Below are 19,981 nucleotides of genomic sequence, written 5' to 3'. Positions count from 1 at the left end.
AATAAATCTAACTGGTGGGCAATGGTGGTGCATGCACTCGGAAGGCAGAGGCAGGCCTGGTCTACAAAACAAGTTCCAGAACAGGCTCTAAAGCTACAGAGAAACCCTGTCTTGAGAAAACATAGATACGTAAATAGATAAATAAGGCCTAAGTAAAATTTAACAAGAAAAATATGCATGTGTGTGCATACTATCTGTGGATGCCTTGCGTGTGTGTGTGTGTGTGTGTGTGTGTGTGTGTGTGTGTGTGTGTGTGTAGATACCAAATAGGAGAGTAGAAAAATATTTCATGCCTGATTTTCTCCAAAAATATTTATTTACTTCCAATATCTCTTCCTGTGAAAGCTACTGAGAAACATCTATTAAAATAAGAAACCAAACCAGGCATAGTAATGTATGCCTTTCATCCCAGCACTCTGGAGGCAGAGGCAAGCCAGAAATATGAAAGGAAGGAGAACTAAAGCAAGAGAAGGTACTTAGCACTACAAGAGTCAATATATATTCTAGAATAATAGAAATAATAAAAATTACAGTAAAAAGTATGACAATTATGTGTGAGTGAAGGACATGGATAAGATAGCTTACATTTTTTATCTAGGATAGGAATATCTATAATTAGTATATCATAGAATTGAAGTGGAAATATTATTTAGATATATAACTAAATTTTAAAAATAGCTGAAAAAGTTAAAAAGTCGTTACAGAGAGTCATGGGAGGGAGCAGGAAGAGTGATTTGTAGAGAAACTGTGGAACATAGGCAGGAGAGATGGCTTAGCTGTTAAAGGATAGGCTCACAACCAAAAATATAAGAGAAACTGCAGAACAAATACCTCTTAATTAAATCTGTTTTTTTTGGACTTACTTGATATTTTCAAGTCATGTACATATAACACTTTGGTAAATAGCAAGAGAGAGCTCACCCTTGCTAAAGTGGAAGTGGATTTCTTCTCCTGCCCTGGGTTTCCTCAGGGACACTGGAGTCTCTGTCTCGGAGAGAGGCAGATCATAGAATTTGTACTCCACATACACCTGCTGTATGTTCTCATCAGACATGACGTCAGCCTCTGCACAGAAGGCCAAGGACACAATCTCAATGCACATCTTCTCTGAATCCTGAAATGGAAATATCGATTCCCTAAAGCTTAATGTGGCTGCAATGTTAACACAATACTCTCTAGAAACTCACCATGGCACACTATAAAAAGTCATTGACTGACAAGTCACAGGCCAAACAGTTACCAACAGACAACTTGATGAAACTGCACAGAGTTACTGGGGAATTTGTAAGGAGAATCTGGTTTCTATCTCCTCCTGAGTCATTACTCCTGGCTATCTCCACAGACGAATAATGAAGAAGCTGAGAGTAGCAGAGACAGAAAGAACACACACACACACACACACACACACACACACACACACACACACACACACGGCTGGGCATGGTGGCACACCCCTTTAATCCCAGCACTTAGGAGGCAGGGACAGGTGAATCTCTGAGACCAAAGCCAGCCTAGTCAACATTGCAAGTTCCAGGGAATCCAGGGCTACACACACACAAACAAAGAATAAAGAAAGTGATTTCTGAATAGATAGCTTTCTCGTTTTCTCAATAAAACCCACATCAGCACTTCTGTGAGTTCCAGCAGCTTCAGTCACTATAGCAAACAACTCAACCAGACATGTGTCTAAGCCACCAGGCCATGCACAGCATCTGCCCTGCTTTAGCTCCATGCAAAACAACTGTCACACCATCCTCCCTTTTCATCGATCTTTGCCTACAATGGCACAAGAGCTGTTGGCTAGAAGACTGACGTTTGTCTAATTTTCAAAAGTATACAAGCAAACACAAGCCCCTCCTTCATTGTGGTAGGCAGCCAACATCAAGGTACCTTTACACCAGGGAGGGTCTTTAAACCCAACCACCAACCACTACCCTGCCTCTTCTTTCCAGAAGTAAGAGATGCTGAAGAAATAGCTACATCCTGATCCACAAGCAGAGAGAGAGAGAAAGAGAGAAGGAGGGAGAGAGAGAAGGAGGCAGAGGCTGGGCCTAGTATGGGCTTCTGAAACCTCAAAGCCCAGCCCCAGTGACACACCTCCTCCACCAAGCCACACCTCCTAATCCTTGTAATCCTTTCAAATACTTCATTCCCTGGTAACCAGGCAGTCAAATAGATAAGCCAATGGGGGCCATTCTTATTCAAACTGCCACAGAGAACAGGAGGAAGAGGAGAAGGGACAAGAGGAGAGGGAGGGGAGGGGGAAGGAGAGGGAGAGAGGGAGGGGTCAGAAATTGTAGAAACCGAAACATTCTCCAAGCCCTCCACAGAGAATCCCTTCCTTTCTTTCAGTCTCTACATCTACACAAAGTCTGCTCACCTGAAAAATGGCCTCAGCCGAGCTGGGTAAGAACAAGTCCACAGTGAAGGACATGAATGGCTGGGGATCCAAACCGGGAAGAAGTGCTACACTCAGTTGTCATTTACATCAAAATAAGAAAAGCCTTTCATCACCACAGCAGCAGACCCTCGGTCACACAGATACAATTTCCACTTAACTTGCATTTCTCAGCGGGCTTTTTGAAGCTGGATTAGAATCTCACACATGTAGCCACTCAGCACTCTGTTACTGGTTACCCTTCTCTAACAGGCAATGGTTACCCCTGGTACTTACAGCTTTAGGACACATCTGAGCTTGGGGTGTCACTATGATGTCATCACTGTCTGTAGTTTGTACTTCACTTGCTTCTGAAGTCTGTCCAGAGGATTCTTGAGCTGCTGGAGGACAAGCTGAATTACACAACCGATTCAGAACACTCCCTCCACTCCACAAAGAGCCAGGCCCACCCCAGTTCCCCTGTCTGACCTCCTTACTTCAGAGTCAAACTCTGCACGTCAAAGATTCACTACTCAGAAGTTTGTCAACACAGGGTACATTTCAGAAGGGAAAGGGAGAAAAGGATGGACAGAAAAGAGGAGAGGAGAGGATAATGGAGAGAAATGGCGAGAGGGAGAAGAGAGAAAAAAGGAAAGTGTGGCTGGAGGGATGATTCAGTTACAAGCACTAGCCAGTTCCTCTCCCACAAGACCTGAGTTCAATTCCCAGCACTGGCAGGTCAGCTCTCAACCATCTGTATGTAACTCAACTCTTGGGGAACCGAACACCGGCTTCTGATTTTTGTAGGCACCACGTATCATGTAGTAAGTACATATACATACAGACAAACAAAACATGCATACACATAAAAATTTTTAAATTAAAAGTTATGACAGGCCATAGTGATGTATGCCCAAGCTCACGCGCGTGCGCGTGCGCGCGCGCGCGCACACACACACACACACACACACACACACACACACACACACACACACGGCTGGGCATGGTGGCACACCCCTTTAATCCCAGCACTTGGGAGGCAAGGCCAACCTGGTCTACAAAGCAAGCTCCAGGACAGCCAAAGCTGTTACCCAGAGAAACCCTGTCTTAAAAAACAAATAATAATAATAATAATAATAATTATATAAAAATGAAAGAAAGTAGTCAGGTGGCCTAGTCTCCCTAGAAGCATGAAGAAAACAAACAACCATACTAAGGAAAAGCAAGCAATGTGGTGTGTGTGTGTGTGTGTGTGTGTGTATGCGTGTGTGTGTCTGTGTGTGTGGTAGCCACATCCCCAAGTCATCTCCAAACAGTGCCACCCTCTGTTCCTCTCACATGCCTACCACATTCTTCTGATGGAAGGGTAGAGTACATGTGCCCTCCCCTAAGGTATATCTTTGTGAGGCCAACTAGAACTCACAAAAATCCACTGGCCTTTGCCTCCTGGGCGCGTGTGTTAAAGGTGTGCACCATCATGCACTTATGTTAAGTGTAGATGGTACTTACTCCAGATAACATTTTAAAACAGATTGATTTATTTGTTTGTTTCTTTGGAGTTGATTCTCTACTTACTTCCATCTTTTTTTTTTTTTTTTTTTTTGAGGCAGGGTCTCACACAAGAGCCTCCAAGTAATTCTGTCTTTGCCTCCCATCTTGCTGTAGGAGTGCTAGAATTACAGGGGTGAAGCGCTGCATCTGATTTTTATGTGGGTTCTTGGGATCAAACTAAGGGCCTCAGGCTGGGCAGGTGATTTTGCCTAAGCCATCCCAATTGTCTTCCTGAGAGTCTTTGTAGTTTTCGCTGCATAGGTCTTAGATTTCTTTTGTCAAATATATCCCTAAATATGAAAAGGATTGTCTCTTGGATTTCTTCTTTGGATGGCTTATTGTTAATATATAAAAATATGGTTTATTTGGGTGAATTTTCAACTGCAAGTAAAGATAAGACTATTTGTCTTCCAACCTGTGTAGTTTTGACTATTTTTCCTCCCCTTGTTTCACTTGTTAGAATCTGTGCTATGCCAAGCGTGGTGGTGTATGTCTTTAATCCCAGCACTCAGGAGGCAGAGGCAAGCAGATCTCTGAGTTCAAGGCCAGCCTGGTCTACAGAGTGAATTCCAGGACATCCAGGGCTACACAGAGAAACCCTGTCTCCCCCTCCCCCCAAAAAATCTCCCCTATAATGTTCAATAGGAGCAATAAAAATAGACACCCTGTTTTCAGCCTCCACAGATACCTGTACTCAGAATCCACAAGCACATATCCACTGGCAGATGCATACACTGACAAGTTTTAAAAAAAAAAAAAAAGAGTGATAAAAAATAGGTACTTTCTAAAAGGAAAAGAATTCACAATGAAATAGAAAAATTCAATCTTAGAAAGACGATACCGTTTGTAGGATATGAGGGATCTTCTTGTCTCAGTGCTGGATGGGATGGCAGACTTTTCTCTTTCTTGTCCTGGATTTTAAAGCCATTATCCTGGGACAGCTTGAGCCCTGAGAACTTCCACTCAGTGTAATGCACCTGCTTCAGAGCAAGGACAGGAGTACTGCATGAGTGATGTAATATCTCACTTTCCTTTCTTAAGGCTAGCCTTTTCAGACTTTAAAACTCCAGCCCCGTTTAAAGAAATTCATAGCACACACGGTATCAGCGTTCCAAGCCTTGATTACAGTGTACATAGCATTAATGTGCTGGGCTATATTACAAAGATGTGAGGCAACCACCTGGAGCGCTGGACATGCATGTGGAAGCAACTTGGAGGCACTGTGGCCTTCCTGCTTTCGCCGCTCCTCCCCTCTGGTGGCCGCCGATGTTCTGCTCTCCCTAGTCTCTGGGATCTTACCTGCAGTGTGTTTCCATTCAAGATGTTACGGCTCAGATATTCCATTCGGTTCTTGCCTTGGACACCTGTCCTTTTACTGTGTTTTCTTCTTGTATAGCTTGCAACCTGATGCTCTTTTTCCTTCCTCTGTGCTACTGGAGGAGGTTTTCTCTTCACTTGACACTGGCCAGCCTCAATGGGAATCTCTGTCAATGCCATCTGGTCCTGAAGAGACGAGTCAGAGACAGACAGCCTTAAACGATGAGAAGGAGTGTGTCCTTCTCCCCTGCTCTTGCCCCTCCATATAGTAAGGCCTGAGATTCTGCTCCAGCAAGAGCTTCTGATTACACATGGCGCTCATGAAGGATTTTCTTTTACTCCAGCCCTGAGACTATTCTCTCCGATTGGCTTCACAGCATATGTAGAGAGGTCCTCTGTCCAGCAGGTTCTAGAGAGTTAGTTACCTGGGGAAGAAAAGGAACTGGTTCCTCGGTGGTTGAGGCCTCCAAGCTATCTTTGGTGTCCTTCTCCTCTGTCTTAGCTTCTGGTTTGGGGACCTCTGGGGGCATGTAGTGAGACTTCCAGTCTAGTTGCACTTTGATGGACCCGCTGGTCTTCTCCGAAGAGTCCATGAGATCAAAATCACCTTAGAGACCCAGAGAAACTGGTCATCCCTGGTCTCATGAGATAGGCTAGTGAGTACTTATGAATATCATTTCTACTTCTTCCCACTTAAAAATTCATTGCGTTTGTTAGTAATTCATTAACATGCTAAAATTCACAACGTATACAAAATTAACATAAAGCAGCAGTGCAGTGAGAGCATCAAAGAGGAAGACAGGCATTTCCCGGCTTCAGAAAGAGATGATCAAAAGGTATGTGGAGAGGAACGAAGCTTGCATGTCACCAGCCATCCAGCTGGTGACCATGATGCAATCATCTTTATTGTCACTAAGTACTTACTATGGTGTAGTCATCCCCAGAAAACTACCACCTATGCAAGTGGTACCAAGAAAACAAGCAAAGTGGCTTTGTCCTGAGGGGCAAATTTCTGCTTGTATCCCCACTTAGCAGGTGGCTAAGTGTCAGGTCTTATTCTTTAAAGACACTGGCTAGAGACAGGCCTCACATACTCCCAGGGCACTCAGAATCTTGTTAAGTATGGTTGACACTGCCTATCCTGGATATACTGTCTATTGAAAGTCTGGAAATCACTGCTTCAACTCTCCCCAGACAGAAGCCAGACCAAGCCTCTCCTAGGCATACCCCCACAACCCTGAGTAAGCAAATAAGGTACAATAAAGCTCAGATCCAGGTCACTGGAATTTGCTTTTGTTATCATCTGCCCTGGCCATCTCTAATGTTTGAAAAGCAATGAGATTAGAGTGTTAAGTTATGCGTAAATCTCTAGTATGGAACTAAGAAGAAACAAGTCTTTAAACAAAGGCAAGTGGTGGGAAACATCGAAGAGGTCCTATTATAATTGTTTGGTTTTTTTGTTTGTTTGTTTTTGTTTTGTGAGACAAGGTCTTACTATATAGCCCTGGCTGGCCTGGAGAACACTATGTAGACCAGGCTGTGTTCTGCCTCCCAGGTGCTGGAATTAAAAGCACAAGACGTCATGTTTTAAAAAATGTTTTCAGAGATAGAGGTATGGAATTCAGGCTTCAGGCTGAAGCTTCTTGGACATCTTGACTGTGTAGCTCAAAGGAGCAGGAGCTCATGTTTTCACACGAGCAAGGCAGCTGTAAATGTCTGGATAACACCCCAGAGTCCTTTCAGGTTTTAAGAGAGACTATTCCAGCCCAACATGCCTCAGCAGGAAAAGGTGCTTGCCACACAAGTCTAGGAACCTGAATTCAATCTCACATAATGATGGGAGGAAAGAACTGACTCTGCAAAGATGTCCTCTGACAAGGGTATATGGTGGCATGCTCACTCACAGACTCACCACATGCACACACACACACATATTAAAAATACTATTTTTTTAAATGGAAGAGTGACTATTCTAAGCAAGTAAGCAAGGCAAGTTGAGTAAGGACAGGGAGGTGACACTGGGAAGAGCTCCAAAATGTGTAACGCCCACCTTTGATAGGTTTGTTTTGTGCCAGCAGCAGCAAGGGTATGTGAGCTCGGCCAAGATAGGAGCCCAGCTCTGTGTCTTCATCATCAAAAACGTATATAGACAAGGCCTCCTGCCTCAGATACTGGTCCAGGTCAGAGGTTACAAGCACTGGGAACAGAGCCTGGTCTTTAAAGTATGGATTGTTGCTGGCTGGGATGACGTTGGTGTCATGGTCAGGAAAGGTGAAGAAGCGATACATGGCATATGGACTGGGTTGAGTTCCCAGCCACCGGCTCCGGAGGCCACAGCACCCGGTGATTTCAATCCGCAGTTCGTTCCTAGGTGTCCAAGTCTCGGATCTGGACTGGAAAGATGTTGATCTTGGACTCAGGGAAGCCTGAGATGCTGTTATAAGTACAGGCCGCATAGGAAGAAGAATGGTTGTCTAGAAACCTAGTCTGCCAGGTCATGAGGAAGCCTGATGACCATCGTCTGCCTGTCCCTAGCTCTGGTGGCTGCAGGGGCATGCTCTTCCTCCAGCTTCCTCTACTGAATGACAGAGAGAACAGAGCAAGCTTTGATCCCTGTTCCCACACATTAGGAGAAGAGAAATGACTGCTGCATGTTATCCTCTGACCTCGACATGCGTACCATGGCATGTACAAACACAGCAAACAAGTGTATGTTGCTTATCCATTTTAACTGAATATTAGACTTTATTTTGTAGGAAGTCAGTAAAACTATAGCAGTATAGTTAGCTTAGAGAGTAAAAAAAAAAAAAAAAAAATTGTGACCAAAATGGAAGGAACTCAACAGGTAGTCCCTGAGGGAGTGTTGCAGGCTGTAATAGTTGGAATGCTGGCATGAGGCTATGGTTAGAGTAGAAAGAATATCTGAAGGTTAATGGCCCCTGATTTCCAACTTTGAGGAAGACTGACATACAGGCACACGAAGCTCACCAAGCTCATTAAAACAGACATGGCAGGAGGGAACTGCCAGGCCAGATGCCTAGTGCAGGGCGAAAAGTGGGCCGTGACTTTGAAGTAAGTGTAGAGTGCGAGCTCTGGGTGGGGATACCGGTCCCCAATAAGGGAAACTGCATCCCAGTTTCCCTTACTAGGAAATTCTGACAAACCTACCCAACTGCAGTATCTGGAAGCATAGCCTTCCACAGACTACCTTCCATCTCAGTGCTGATCACTAATTGCAATAAAAATTACAATTACAGCTGGGCAGTGGTAGCGCACACCTTTAGTTCCAGCACTCAGGAAGCAGAGGCAGGAGGATCGCTGTGAGTTAGAGGTCTGTAAGTTCCAAGACAGCCAGGGCTACACAGAGAAAACCTGTCTGGAAAAACCAAAAACATAAAATAATAATAAAAAAAAATTACAACTACAAAAAGAAATGATAGAGAAAAGCTGATTTGGTCACAGCAAAGAATAATATCTAACCCTGGACACAAGTTCATTTCTGCTCAACTTTGACCGTGGGAAGAATTTGGACTGACTTTGCTATAGCAGCATTTCACATTCACCAATACTCATTGGGAACAGGAGAGCAAGCCCTTTCTGAGGGCCGCCGGCTGATGACCTGAGGGTTCATGAATACATCTTTTTTCTCACCTCATCCTTCTGGGCCTTCCAAGCTCCAAGCACATTGACTGACAGGTAGGCCTGGGCTTTCTTTTGCTTATTGCATGCCTGGAGACTGGATTTTAGGGGCAAGCACAGCCTCATCCAGTACTCTAACACCCCCAAGTCTTCTCCACCAGCTCCTGAATAGCAAAAGGCATGGAAGGCATGGAAAATAGTGTGGTTAAAAAAAAAAAGTCAAGCCTAGAACAGAAACCAGGCTGCTGAAATGCCTTGACATCCCAGCGCTTGAGAGCTGAAGCAGGAGGATTGCCATGAGTCCAGGGCCAGCCTGGCGGCAGAAGATGAAAAGGGGGAAACACCAGAAAGCAGCTACAGGCTTTGACAATTCTTTGTTTTCCCAAAGCCTCTAGTCCTAAGAACTACAAGAAGCCAAAGGCACTTACCAGTAAGTGCAGCTGAGCCATGGACTCTCTCCACAGTCTCTAGCACCTTGCCAAATGAAATCCATCCAGTGGCAAGGATATGATGCTCACTAGCCACAGCCTGATGCAGATCGAGCCGGACTGAAGTTCCTTGAAGGTAGTGCAAGAAAAGGGAATCTGTCTGCACTACAAACTGGGAGGTGAAATCGTAGAGGGGCTGTGGCCCAACAGAAAGTGGGGTGCAGTGGGTTTCAAAGTCATAGAAGGAATAAGTGCAGAAAGTGGTAGGTCGGGTGTCTCCAGCCTGCACAAGGGCAGCAGGTGTCAGGAAGGCCTGATGAATGTGCAGTTCAAAAAGATTTTCATTTTGACGCAGCAGAGAAATGTCCACTTCATCCTCACCTCTGTGGGCTGGCATAGACTCCAGACACAGTGACGGTTGCCAGGTGCCGTAAGCAACGTCTCTGAGCTGCTCTACAGGGGAAAGAATACTGCCTATGCATTAAAAGGGAGAGAGCTCATCCCTGGGGTGTGGAGGATAAATGGGAGGGAAAGAAACCATGTAAGTCCAAGCTAAGACTATTTCAAGAAGCCACACAATTTAAGAGGAAAGGCAATACAATGGCAGCCGAAGCTCTGAATGAATTCTAAAGGGCAAATGACTGCCCCACACATCACAGGAAAGGCAAAGTGAGGACTGGGAAGTGAACACTACACCCAGGAAATGCAAGCCACCACACAGGTGCCACTGACTCGCATCAAGGGACTGTGAATTCACAGATTACTCCCAAGGAGAAGCACTGGAAATATAAACTATAAACTATGTTTCTAATAAACTGTATGTCAGCCTTGGAGAGATTAAGAAGTGACAGCATTTATCACATCATCCCCGGCCACCTGGAAAGGATGCCTAGAGCCAACCAGCTCGGATACAAGAGGGCTCCTTGTTCTCTGTTCAAAATTGATTTCATTACAAGAGATCAAGAAATCCACTTTGAATCAAAGGGTAACAAGTTAAAATGTAAGAAAGAAAACTTACAGGAAAGAGGTTAAAAATGCTGTCGATTCGAAGAAAGATTCGGAGACAGAACCAAATCTGCATGTTGATCTTAAGCCCAACCAATCAGAAACCTTTTCAGACTGGGAACATCTGAATGCTTACAGTGTGCTGACAGTGAATACTTCACTTTAATAGTTAAATCTAGCCAGGCAGTGACGGTGCACACCTTTAATTCCAGCACTTGGGAGGCAGAGTCAGGAGGATCTATGTGAATTTGAGGCCAGCCTGGTCTACAGAGAAAGTACCAGGACAGCCAGGGCTACACACAGAAACCCTGTCTCAGGGAAGAGAAGGAGGAGGAGGAGAAAGAAGGATTTAATCAGTAGAATAAAAATGTTGTGTGTATATCGAAATGTTTATTTATTATTCATTCATTTATTTATTATTCATTTGTTTGTTTATTGGTCTGGAGAGATAACTCAGAGTACCTAATTTTAATTCCCAGCACCCATGTCAGGTGGCTTACAACTGCCTGTAACTCTAGCTCCAAAGGATCTAACATTCTCTTCTGGTTTTTGTAGGCACCTGCACACATGTGCATATATTTCCATACAGACATACATGCATGTGTGTGTGTGTGTGTGTGTGTGTGTATTAAACTAAAAATAAATCCTTTTTAAAAGAATGGGTTGTGATGGTAGCTGGAGAGATCGCTCAGCCAATAAGAGCACTGTTGTTTCCCAGTACCTACAAGGTAACTAGCTGATAACTGTCTGAAACTCCAGTTCTACTGGACTGACAGTCTTTACAAGCATAAACAAGATATACAGACATGCATGCAAGCAAAACACCTATGTAAATAAAAACTGTTTAAGATTTGTTTATTTTATGTGCTCTGCCAGAATATATGTATGAATCCACATGTGCCCATAAGGACAGAGGGGATTGCTAGATCTTCTGGAACTGGAGTTAAAGATAGCTGTTGGCCTCCATGTGAATTCTGGGAACTGAAGCCAGGTCCCCTGCAAGAGCAACAACTGCTGTTAACCACTGAATCACCTGTCCAGCACCCCCAGTGTCTTCATGTCTAATGGTGGGTAGGGGAGAGGTGTCAAGACAGCACAGTAGGTAAGTCTGCTCGCTGCCAAACCTAAGGACATGAGCTTGATTCTGTAGAGCCTACCCAATGGAAGGGGAGAACCAGTTCCCACAGGTTGTCCTCTGACCCCCATAAGTGTACCATGCCTCACACATGTGTGCACACACATCACACACACACACACACACACACACACACACACACACACACACACACACAGACAGAGTAAATAAATGTTTTTAAAAAGAAAAAAAAAATGTGGTGGTGAATGCCTGTACTCTCAGTACTCAGGAAACAGAAAGGAGGATTGCAAGTTTGAGGCCAGCCTATATTACAAAGTAAAATTCTCAGGTTCAGTGGCTCACACCTTTAATCCCAGCACTCAGGAGGCAGAGGCAGGTGGATCTCTGTGATTTTGAGGCCAGCCTGGTCTACAAAGTGAGTTCCAGAACAGCCATGGCTATACCATGAAACCCCTCTTGAGAAACAAAGAAGGAGAAGGAAAAGGAGGAGGAGAAGACAAAACAAAAAAGAAAAAAGAAATAATACAGCTAAGTCCGCAGCGGCTCCCCTTATGCTGATGGTAGTAACTTGTATTATGCTTTAAGGTACAGACTGCGGTGAGTCTCTCCAGGTTAAGTCACCTTTCTCCGCACTGAGCATAATAACAAAGCCTGCTTCTAGACATGGAAGGTTGAGACCCTGTCCTGAAGTGACTAAACTACATAAGAAGAACCTGAACGGGAAACACGCTGGGTAGAACCTCCCCTGCCTCTGATAACATCCTTACATTGCAGCACAGAGAGACATCACAGAAAAGACTGACAGGAAATGAGTGTCAAAGACCTATTTATTACCTGGCAAGAACTGCCTTAGAGGCTGATAGGCATTGTTGAAGAAATAACAGAGAAGGAAGAAGAGAGTCACCAACCTCAGGATCATCCTTAATGACACTCTCCCAACCACCTGGAAGCATCACTGGCCTTGTTGAAATTCCCCAGAAAAACCAGACTCACGCTGACCAGATGAAGAAAAAGAAGTAACAAACCGAGTATCAAAACCAGAGATGGCCTAGAGTGGTGGAGCACACCTTCAATCCCAGCACTCAGGAGGCAGAGGCAGGGGGAATCTCTGTGAATTCGAGGCCAGCTTGGTCTACAAAACAAGTTCCAGGACAGCCTCCAAAGCTACACAGAGAAACCCTGACTCGAAAAACAAAACAAGAGATGAGAGGAAGAAAGCAGGAGAGAAAAAGTCGGGTAGATCAATGTTAGTCGCGTGACATCACCCAAGATTAAAAACAAAGAACTAAGAAAGACTTGCCAGATGTTGGAAGGCCGTGGCTTCTTAAAATACCTTCCAGTTGCTTTATGCGGTTGTTCTTGAGGTCTATGAGGTGATTCAACCTCTCCAGTTTCTCCTTGTGGTCCCTACTTTCATTATCAGCTTTTGTCATCATTGCCTCCAGCTCCTCCTGAAAAAAAGTAAAAACTGAACTTCCCTCTCAGTGGTACAGATCCAAAGAGTTCTAATTAAAACTGGGTCTTGCTCGGGGAAGCAGACCACGACCTCCTCAGCAGGGTGGGCTTGACCCAGGAAGAAAGCACAGGATTCCCAACCACCTCCACACCTAGCTGCACTTGCAGCACCCTAAGGTGATTATTCCTCTAGGCTCTGGGGAGAAATGAGCCCAGAAGCTTAGCACTTGCCATTTCATGAGCTGCCCCTTAGCTGACTTGTAGGGCCAGGGTACCTGGGCATGTGTGAGTCCTCAAGTTCTTCCATGGGCAGCACATCCCTAACCACCAGCCCGAAAAACCTGGGCCTTGCTTGCTTCCCAGTGTGGGGGTGTGGTCCCACACACCCAGCCTCCTGTCCCTTTTCCTGATTCATCTTTCCTTGCACCTGATAACACATGTTGATTTTGCGCTGCAGAAAGAGCATGTCTTTGGTCTTTTCTAGTTCCAGTGTGGTCTCTGCGTGCGACACTTGCAACTCGCTTAGCATCTGAGACAGGTTTTCTTCTGGAGCTTTTGGTTCATTGAACTAAAGAGTGAAAACAGTGGCAAAAGCAAGAATAAACATGACAGGTATGGTATGTCACAACCTTCTCTCTCAAGCAGCTGTTGACAGCTGTACAAGACCAGCAGCAAATTTCCTCCAGGACCTACAAGGTGTGTTTCACTTCATAAAGGCTCTGCTCCTCACCCAGGCCTTCTCCGTCAGAGGACCCAGGCTCTGTTCCCAGAACCCACATGGCTGCTCACGATTGTCTATAACTCTAGTTTCAGAAAACTCAGTGTCCTCTTCTGACTTCTGTGGGCACTGCACTTATGTGGGATACATATATGCATGCAAGCAAAGCACTCATATGGATAAAACAAAGGTAAATAAATCTTTAAAAACTAGACGAAAGGACTGAAGAAATGTCTCAATGATTAAAAGCACTTACTGCTCTTGCAGTGGGCCAAGGCTTGGTTCCCAGCACCTACATGTTCACATGTAGTTCACAACCATTCATAATTCCATTTCTAGGGAATCTAATGCCTTATTCTACTACCATGGGCACTGATGCACACATGGTGCACAGACATACATGCAAACACAAGCCTCATATATTAAATAAAATATATAAATCTTTTTGAAATTTTAATGAAAAATAAAGAAGAATCTCCCTCTTATGAGCTGCAATGCATGCAAGTACCAGGTGGGGCTCACAAAACTACCTATCAGCTTCCTCGGCACTTTCCAAATGCAGTTCTCAACCAGGACAGTTTGTCCCTTTAGTTTTTCCCTGCCAGAAACCTCTCAGTAGAGTGACTTGTTTACCTCTCTCTGATCTCTCTGTAGGAGCAGAGTGGGCTGAGAGGCTGGTTCAGATAGCCCTTCTGGAGACTGGGGCGCTGTGGCTGTTGTCTGGAGTCCCTCTTCTTCCCATTTATGCTGGTAACAGATGTTGGTGACTTTGAGCCTCAGATCTTCATCTTGGGCTGCTGAAAAAGGGAATCCAGAGAGTTTAAACCAGCTATCAGCAACCGCGGAGTTGAATCAAGTATGATGTGAAATAATGTTTTGCTCTAAGGCTTCATTTTATACAGAAAAGCAAGAGGGATCTTGCTGACACAAAAGGACCTATAGCCTGCTGGCCCTGGCAACAGGAGGTAGCACTTGTACTTCTGAGGTAAAGCCAAGATGGTAGAAGAACACCCAAGGAACTGTGGGATGGAGAGGGAAACAGCATGGCTGCCTGGGACGGGCCCGTAGTACTTTTGTCCAGGGTCTGGGAGTGGGGAGGGGGGGTAGAGGGGATAAACAGATGATGAACACTAGGGTCTTATGCATTCAAAAGCACTCTATCAACCAAGCTCCATGCCCCACCAAATATTACTTTTTTGATAGCACAATCCAAGCCAGTCTCTCACCAACTTCTCTTCATTGTGACTTCTGGCCATTTGTTCTCTGTAGCCCCATCTCCATACCCTCCCTGACTCAAGGGAGGCTGGGAGTTATGTATGTGTCTCAGGGAAGGAAGGCTACTGCTGTTCAGGATGCAGAGCACTCAGGGAGCACCAGGGAAGTTCCATGAGAATTCCTCAGATCTTGTAAGACTTAGTTTGTACTTATTGCACACTGCAAGGTGCTTGGGTTATGCTCCCACACTTTCTTATTTTATGGCTTCTGCTTGAAGGCTCTTACTTTGTTTTTGTTTTTCAAGACAGGTTTTCTCTTTGAAGCTTTGCAGCCTGTCCTGGAACTCTCTATAGACCGAGCTGGCCTCAAACTTGCAGAGATCCATCCACCTGCCTCTGCCACCCGAGTGCTGGGTTTAAAAGCATGCACCAGCAAACCCAGCTCTTTCTTTCTTCCTTTCTTGCTGTTTATTTGTTTGCTTGTTTGTTTGTGACAGGGTTTCTCTCTATAGCCCTGGCTGTCCTGGAACTCACTCTATAAACCAGGCTAGCCTCAGACTCAAAAACCCAATATGCATGCACTACCACTGCCAGGTACGAAGGCTCACTCCTTCTTGCTGCTTTCTTTTGTTTCAGACAGACACTCTCATTGCATAGCCCAGGCTAGCTTCAAACTCTTGATCCTCCTGCCATGTCCTGGAAGGCAAAGGTCCCTATTGCCCTTGTATCATGCTTCTTTTCCTATATTTTCTTATTTGAATAAACTAGGATCTAAGGACAAATTGAAAAGACTATACAGCAGGATCTGAGACCAGATGAAGAGCACAGTCTTCATGACATTGTTTAAAAGACAGATTAAAAGCAGGGCGTTGGTGGAGCATGCCTTTAGTCCCAGCACTTGGGAGGTATAGGCAGGCGGATCTCTGTGAGTTTGAGGCCAGCTTGGTCTACAAAGCAGTGCATGTGTGTCTATAATCCATATGGAATTCCGAGGGAAAAAGATTGAAAATTTGAGGTCAGACAGAGCCACATGGTAACACTTTGTCTCAAAAACAAATGGACAGAAAAAGATAAGTGGTGGTGGTGGGAACTGGTGACAGTGCCTGTGTAGATCACCAGTCTAACATGTATGAGGCCCCTCCATTAAAAATCACGAGCACCAAGCCAGGCGGTGGTGGCGCACACCTTTAATCCCAGCATTTAGGAGGCAGAGGCAGGCAGATCTGTGTGACTTTAAGACCAGCCTGGTCTACAAGAGCTAGTTCCAGAACAGGCTCCAAAACTACTGTCTCAGGAAGAAGGAAAAAAAAAAATTCTCCAGCATCGAATCAATGGAAAAAAGAGACAGGAAGTGAAATGTGAAATATGCTCTCTCTTTCTATCTCTCCCTCCCTCCATCCCTCCCCCTTCCTCTCTCCCTCCCTACCCCTTCTCTTTCCTTTTGGTATTTCGAGGCAAGGTCTCACTACATAGCCCTGGCTTCCTGTAACCCACTAGATAGACCAGGCTGTACCAGAACTCAGATCTGTCTGCCTCTGTCTGCAGAGCACTGGAATTAAAGGTGTGAATTACCACACTGGGTGAGAAATTTGCTTTTAGCATGATCAATACCTGGTTGCCCATGTTTTAGTTCTAGTTATTGATGACCCACAAAATACAGCATCATGTGGGGATATTGGAAAGGTAGAGCAAATTCCCATCTCCTAAGCCAGACACAGGCTCTTTCAGACCTGACCCACCGTTCTTGTTGGTTTCCTGGAATAAGACTTTTGTTTCCTCCAGTCCAGCGACCAGTTGGTCCTGCAGTGGGCTGGCTGGCTGCGGTAGCTGCTCTCTGGTGTGCTCACTGCTCCAGGGAGGTGGATGACTGCTGTCCAGCATGCTGAAAAGTGGAGGCACGGTGTCAGGTGGACCCTCAAAGGAGTATGCTACAGCGTCTTTGTTACACAGTTTCAGCATCTCTGGGACCTAGTTGATCATTCCTTTCTTCACATGTTTTTTCTGCCCCAGCTTTATTTGTAACTGTCATTTGCCAACTGCTTTAGAACTTCTGGGTGGCATTGAGGAGTTGATCAGTGTCACTTCTACTTAAGTCTCCAGGATTCCACTATGCTAGCACCCCAATCATTCACTCTTCAAGGAACTTCTCCAACACGATGGCTTTCCTTACACAGCCCATGTGTTAAGGCATGCTGAGACCTCCTGAGTTAGAAGTGAGAAGCAAGAGCTTTTTTTTTTTTTCTCACCTTGTCTGTCCCCTCATCTGCCTTTGCCAATGACTGCTTTAGAAAACACGTGCCTTTAAACTACTTGCTACACTCAAGGACAAAAATGAACTTTCCAGCACCTGCCCCTCCATCCCACGTTATTTAGGGTTAGACCTGCCTTGGATATAGAACATGCAAGGCCACGTCTTAGTAATTTATACAAATGGAATGACACTGACATTAAAAACATCCTAGCCAAAAAAAAAAAAAAGAAAAAAAAAAAAACAAAACACCATGTTCTGGCAATTGAGGCACACACATTTTAATCCCAGCCATTGGGAATGGGTAGCAGAGGCAGGTGATTCTCTTGAGTTCAAGGCCAGCCTGATCTATAGAAGTGAGTTCCAGGACTGCAGACAATGGTTAGGTACACAGAGGAAACCCTGTCTCAAAAAAACAAACAAACAAACAAAAAAACCCTATTTCTGAATGAATGCCATTTAAAAACAACTTGTTTGGGCAGTGGTGACACACACCTGTAACCGCAGCACCCTGTGCCCCCCCCCAAAAAAAAGTTTTCTTGCCTAGGGTAGGCAAGACCCTGAGTTCAGTCCTTGGCACTGCATAGACCAAGTAGAGGCAGGAAGAGCAGAAATTCAAGGTCATTCTTGGATGTACAGAGAGTTCAAAGCCTTCCCCTGCTGCATTATCTATCACCTAAAGACCCAAGAAGATGGTAAATATTCTAAGTGATAGAAGGACCAGCAGCAGTTAATGCCACAGGAGACCTTCAAGCTGGAGCTGCCTGGGGACCTCTCCTCTGCTACTTGCTTTTTATCGCATTATATTTCTGGCTTGAAACTTTTTATTCTCCTGCCTCAGCTGCCTAAATCCTGGGATCACAGTGCAGGATTGCACTCCCAGCTCCCTTTGCTGGACAAAAGGCATTTTGCTTTAAAAAAAAAAAAAAAAATCTATGTACTTTTTTTTTAAACTGGGAATTGAACCCAGGACTTCACAAGTGAGGAAAATGTTCTACCACTAACCAACACCCACAGCCATCACTCTGCTTTTATTTTGAGACAGAGTCCCATTAAGTTGCCCAAGTTGTCCTCAAACTCATTCTGTAGCCCAGGTAGGCTTTGAACTTGTGATCAACTTGGCTCAGGTCCTGAGTAGCTGGGATTACAGGCCTGTGCCACAAGGCCCAGCTAGACCCTTTTAATTACAAAATTAATACATGAGTGTATGCTTATTGTGAAAAATTAAAACAAGAAGCTGGAGAGATGGCCCAGCAGTTAAGAACACCAGTTGCTCTTCCAGGAGACCTATTCAGTTTTCGGCACCCACATGGTGGTTCACAACCATCTGTAACTCCAGTTCCAGGGGATTCAACACCCTCCATTAGTCTCCAGAGGCAGATACCAGGCACACATGTAGGCAACACTTCCAGACTCATGAAATAAAAATAAATAAAAAACATTTCAAAACAGGGTTTCTCTGTGTATCCCTGGCTGTCCTGGAACTTACTCTATAGACCAGACTAGTCTCTGACTCACAGAGTATGGTCTGCCTTTGTCACCCAAGTGTTGGGATTAAGGCATGTGTTACCACCACCACCACCAGAGAGAGAGAAGAGAGAGAGCGAGGGAGAGTAAGGGAAAGAGAGAAAGGAAGGAAGGAAGGTGATAAAAGACCTAAGACCTAAAATGAAAGTGAAGGTACCCTTTTACTTTGCATAGTCTCAGCATGTTAAAACAAATAAGCCAGGGCAGGGTTTACAACTTGGTTTTCCTTTGAATATTACTGTTATCTCTCCTTTTTGTTTTGTTTTGTTTGTTTGTTTTGTTCTTTGAGACAGGCTTTCTCTATATACATCCCTGGCTGTCCTGGAACTCACTCTGTAGACCAGGCTGGTCTTGTGTCCTCCATCTCTGCCTGCCTTTGCCTCTGAAACATTGGGATAAAGGTGCGTGACACCTATTCAGTCTGCTTAAAGTTTGTAAGGTTCCGTGACTCTCTTATAGAAAGCAGTGCTCTGGGACCGGACTTTGTACTTACTTTTCTAAGAGTTTGTCATAACTGTCCCTCAGCAATTTTCGTTCATTTTCCAAATCTTCAATTCTGACCTGAAACTAGAATGATAGAATCCTTGAGACCATGCTGGTTTTGCATTCCATGGCATGGGCTTTTCCATACTGGTTCTACAAAGTGTCATTTGAAAGACTGGTCTGGCAGTGCCACACTCATTAAATCCCAGCACAGAGGCAGTCAGATCCCTGAGTTTGCCACCAGCCTACTCCACAGAGTGAGCAAGCACCAGGACCTCCAGGGCTACACAATAAAACCCCCTCTCAAAAAACAAAGATTGGGGCCAATTGGAGGTAAACTGGGAAATTTTATTGGAATTAGTGAACTCTCTTTGAGATGGCTTTCTTACATCTGTATTCCTACCATCAGAGAAATGACAATGCATTATAAAAGACAAAAGTGGTCAGTGAGATGGCTCTGCAGATAAGGGAGATTTCCACACAGCCCTCAACTTGAGTCTGACCATCAGAACCCACACAATAGAAAGAGAAAACTAACTCAAAAGTTCACACTTGAGCTGTGGTCTATGTACTTGCACATACAGACACACAATGAATAAATGTAAGGAAAAAAGAAACAGCCAATCCTGGTGATACACACAATTAACCTTGGCACTCAGGAAGCAGAGACAGCAAGATCTCTGTGAGTTTGAGGCCAGCCTGGTCTACAGAGTGAGTTTCAGATTAGCCAGAGCTACACAGTGAGAACCTGCCTCAAAAAGAGGGGGCTGCAGACATGGCTCAGTACTTAAGAGCATTGCCTGCTCTTCCAAAGGTCCTGAGTTCAATTCCCAGCAACTACAGTGGCTCTCACAACCATCTGTAATGTGATCTGGTGCCCTCTTCTGGCCTGCAGGCATACATGCAGGCAGAACACTGTTTAC

General features: G+C 44.8%; 1 protein-coding gene across 1 annotated transcript in view; it reads right to left on the bottom strand.

Moving 5' to 3' along the window:
- The window catches only part of Rpgrip1 (RPGR interacting protein 1), a 51,160-nt gene that overhangs the window by 6,019 nt on the left and 25,160 nt on the right, over positions 1-19,981 (bottom strand). Inside the window, exons 10-22 of the mRNA XM_051176829.1 lie at positions 19,069-19,142; positions 16,540-16,682; positions 14,220-14,380; positions 13,296-13,436; positions 12,714-12,864; positions 9,313-9,765; positions 8,897-9,048; positions 7,296-7,638; positions 5,671-5,852; positions 5,228-5,431; positions 4,770-4,905; positions 2,675-2,790; positions 922-1,114 (exon numbers count right to left, since the gene is read on the bottom strand). Coding sequence (XP_051032786.1) covers positions 922-1,114; positions 2,675-2,790; positions 4,770-4,905; positions 5,228-5,431; positions 5,671-5,852; positions 7,296-7,638; positions 8,897-9,048; positions 9,313-9,765; positions 12,714-12,864; positions 13,296-13,436; positions 14,220-14,380; positions 16,540-16,682; positions 19,069-19,142 — 2,449 coding nt within the window. The remainder of the gene's footprint in view (positions 1-921; positions 1,115-2,674; positions 2,791-4,769; positions 4,906-5,227; positions 5,432-5,670; positions 5,853-7,295; positions 7,639-8,896; positions 9,049-9,312; positions 9,766-12,713; positions 12,865-13,295; positions 13,437-14,219; positions 14,381-16,539; positions 16,683-19,068; positions 19,143-19,981) is intronic.

Source organism: Phodopus roborovskii, unplaced genomic scaffold, assembly GCF_943737965.1.
Source record: "Phodopus roborovskii unplaced genomic scaffold, PHOROB, whole genome shotgun sequence".
Lineage (NCBI taxonomy): Eukaryota > Metazoa > Chordata > Mammalia > Rodentia > Cricetidae > Phodopus > Phodopus roborovskii.
Note: the sequence above shows the minus strand (reverse complement) of the source record. Positions and strands in the feature narration are given on the sequence as shown.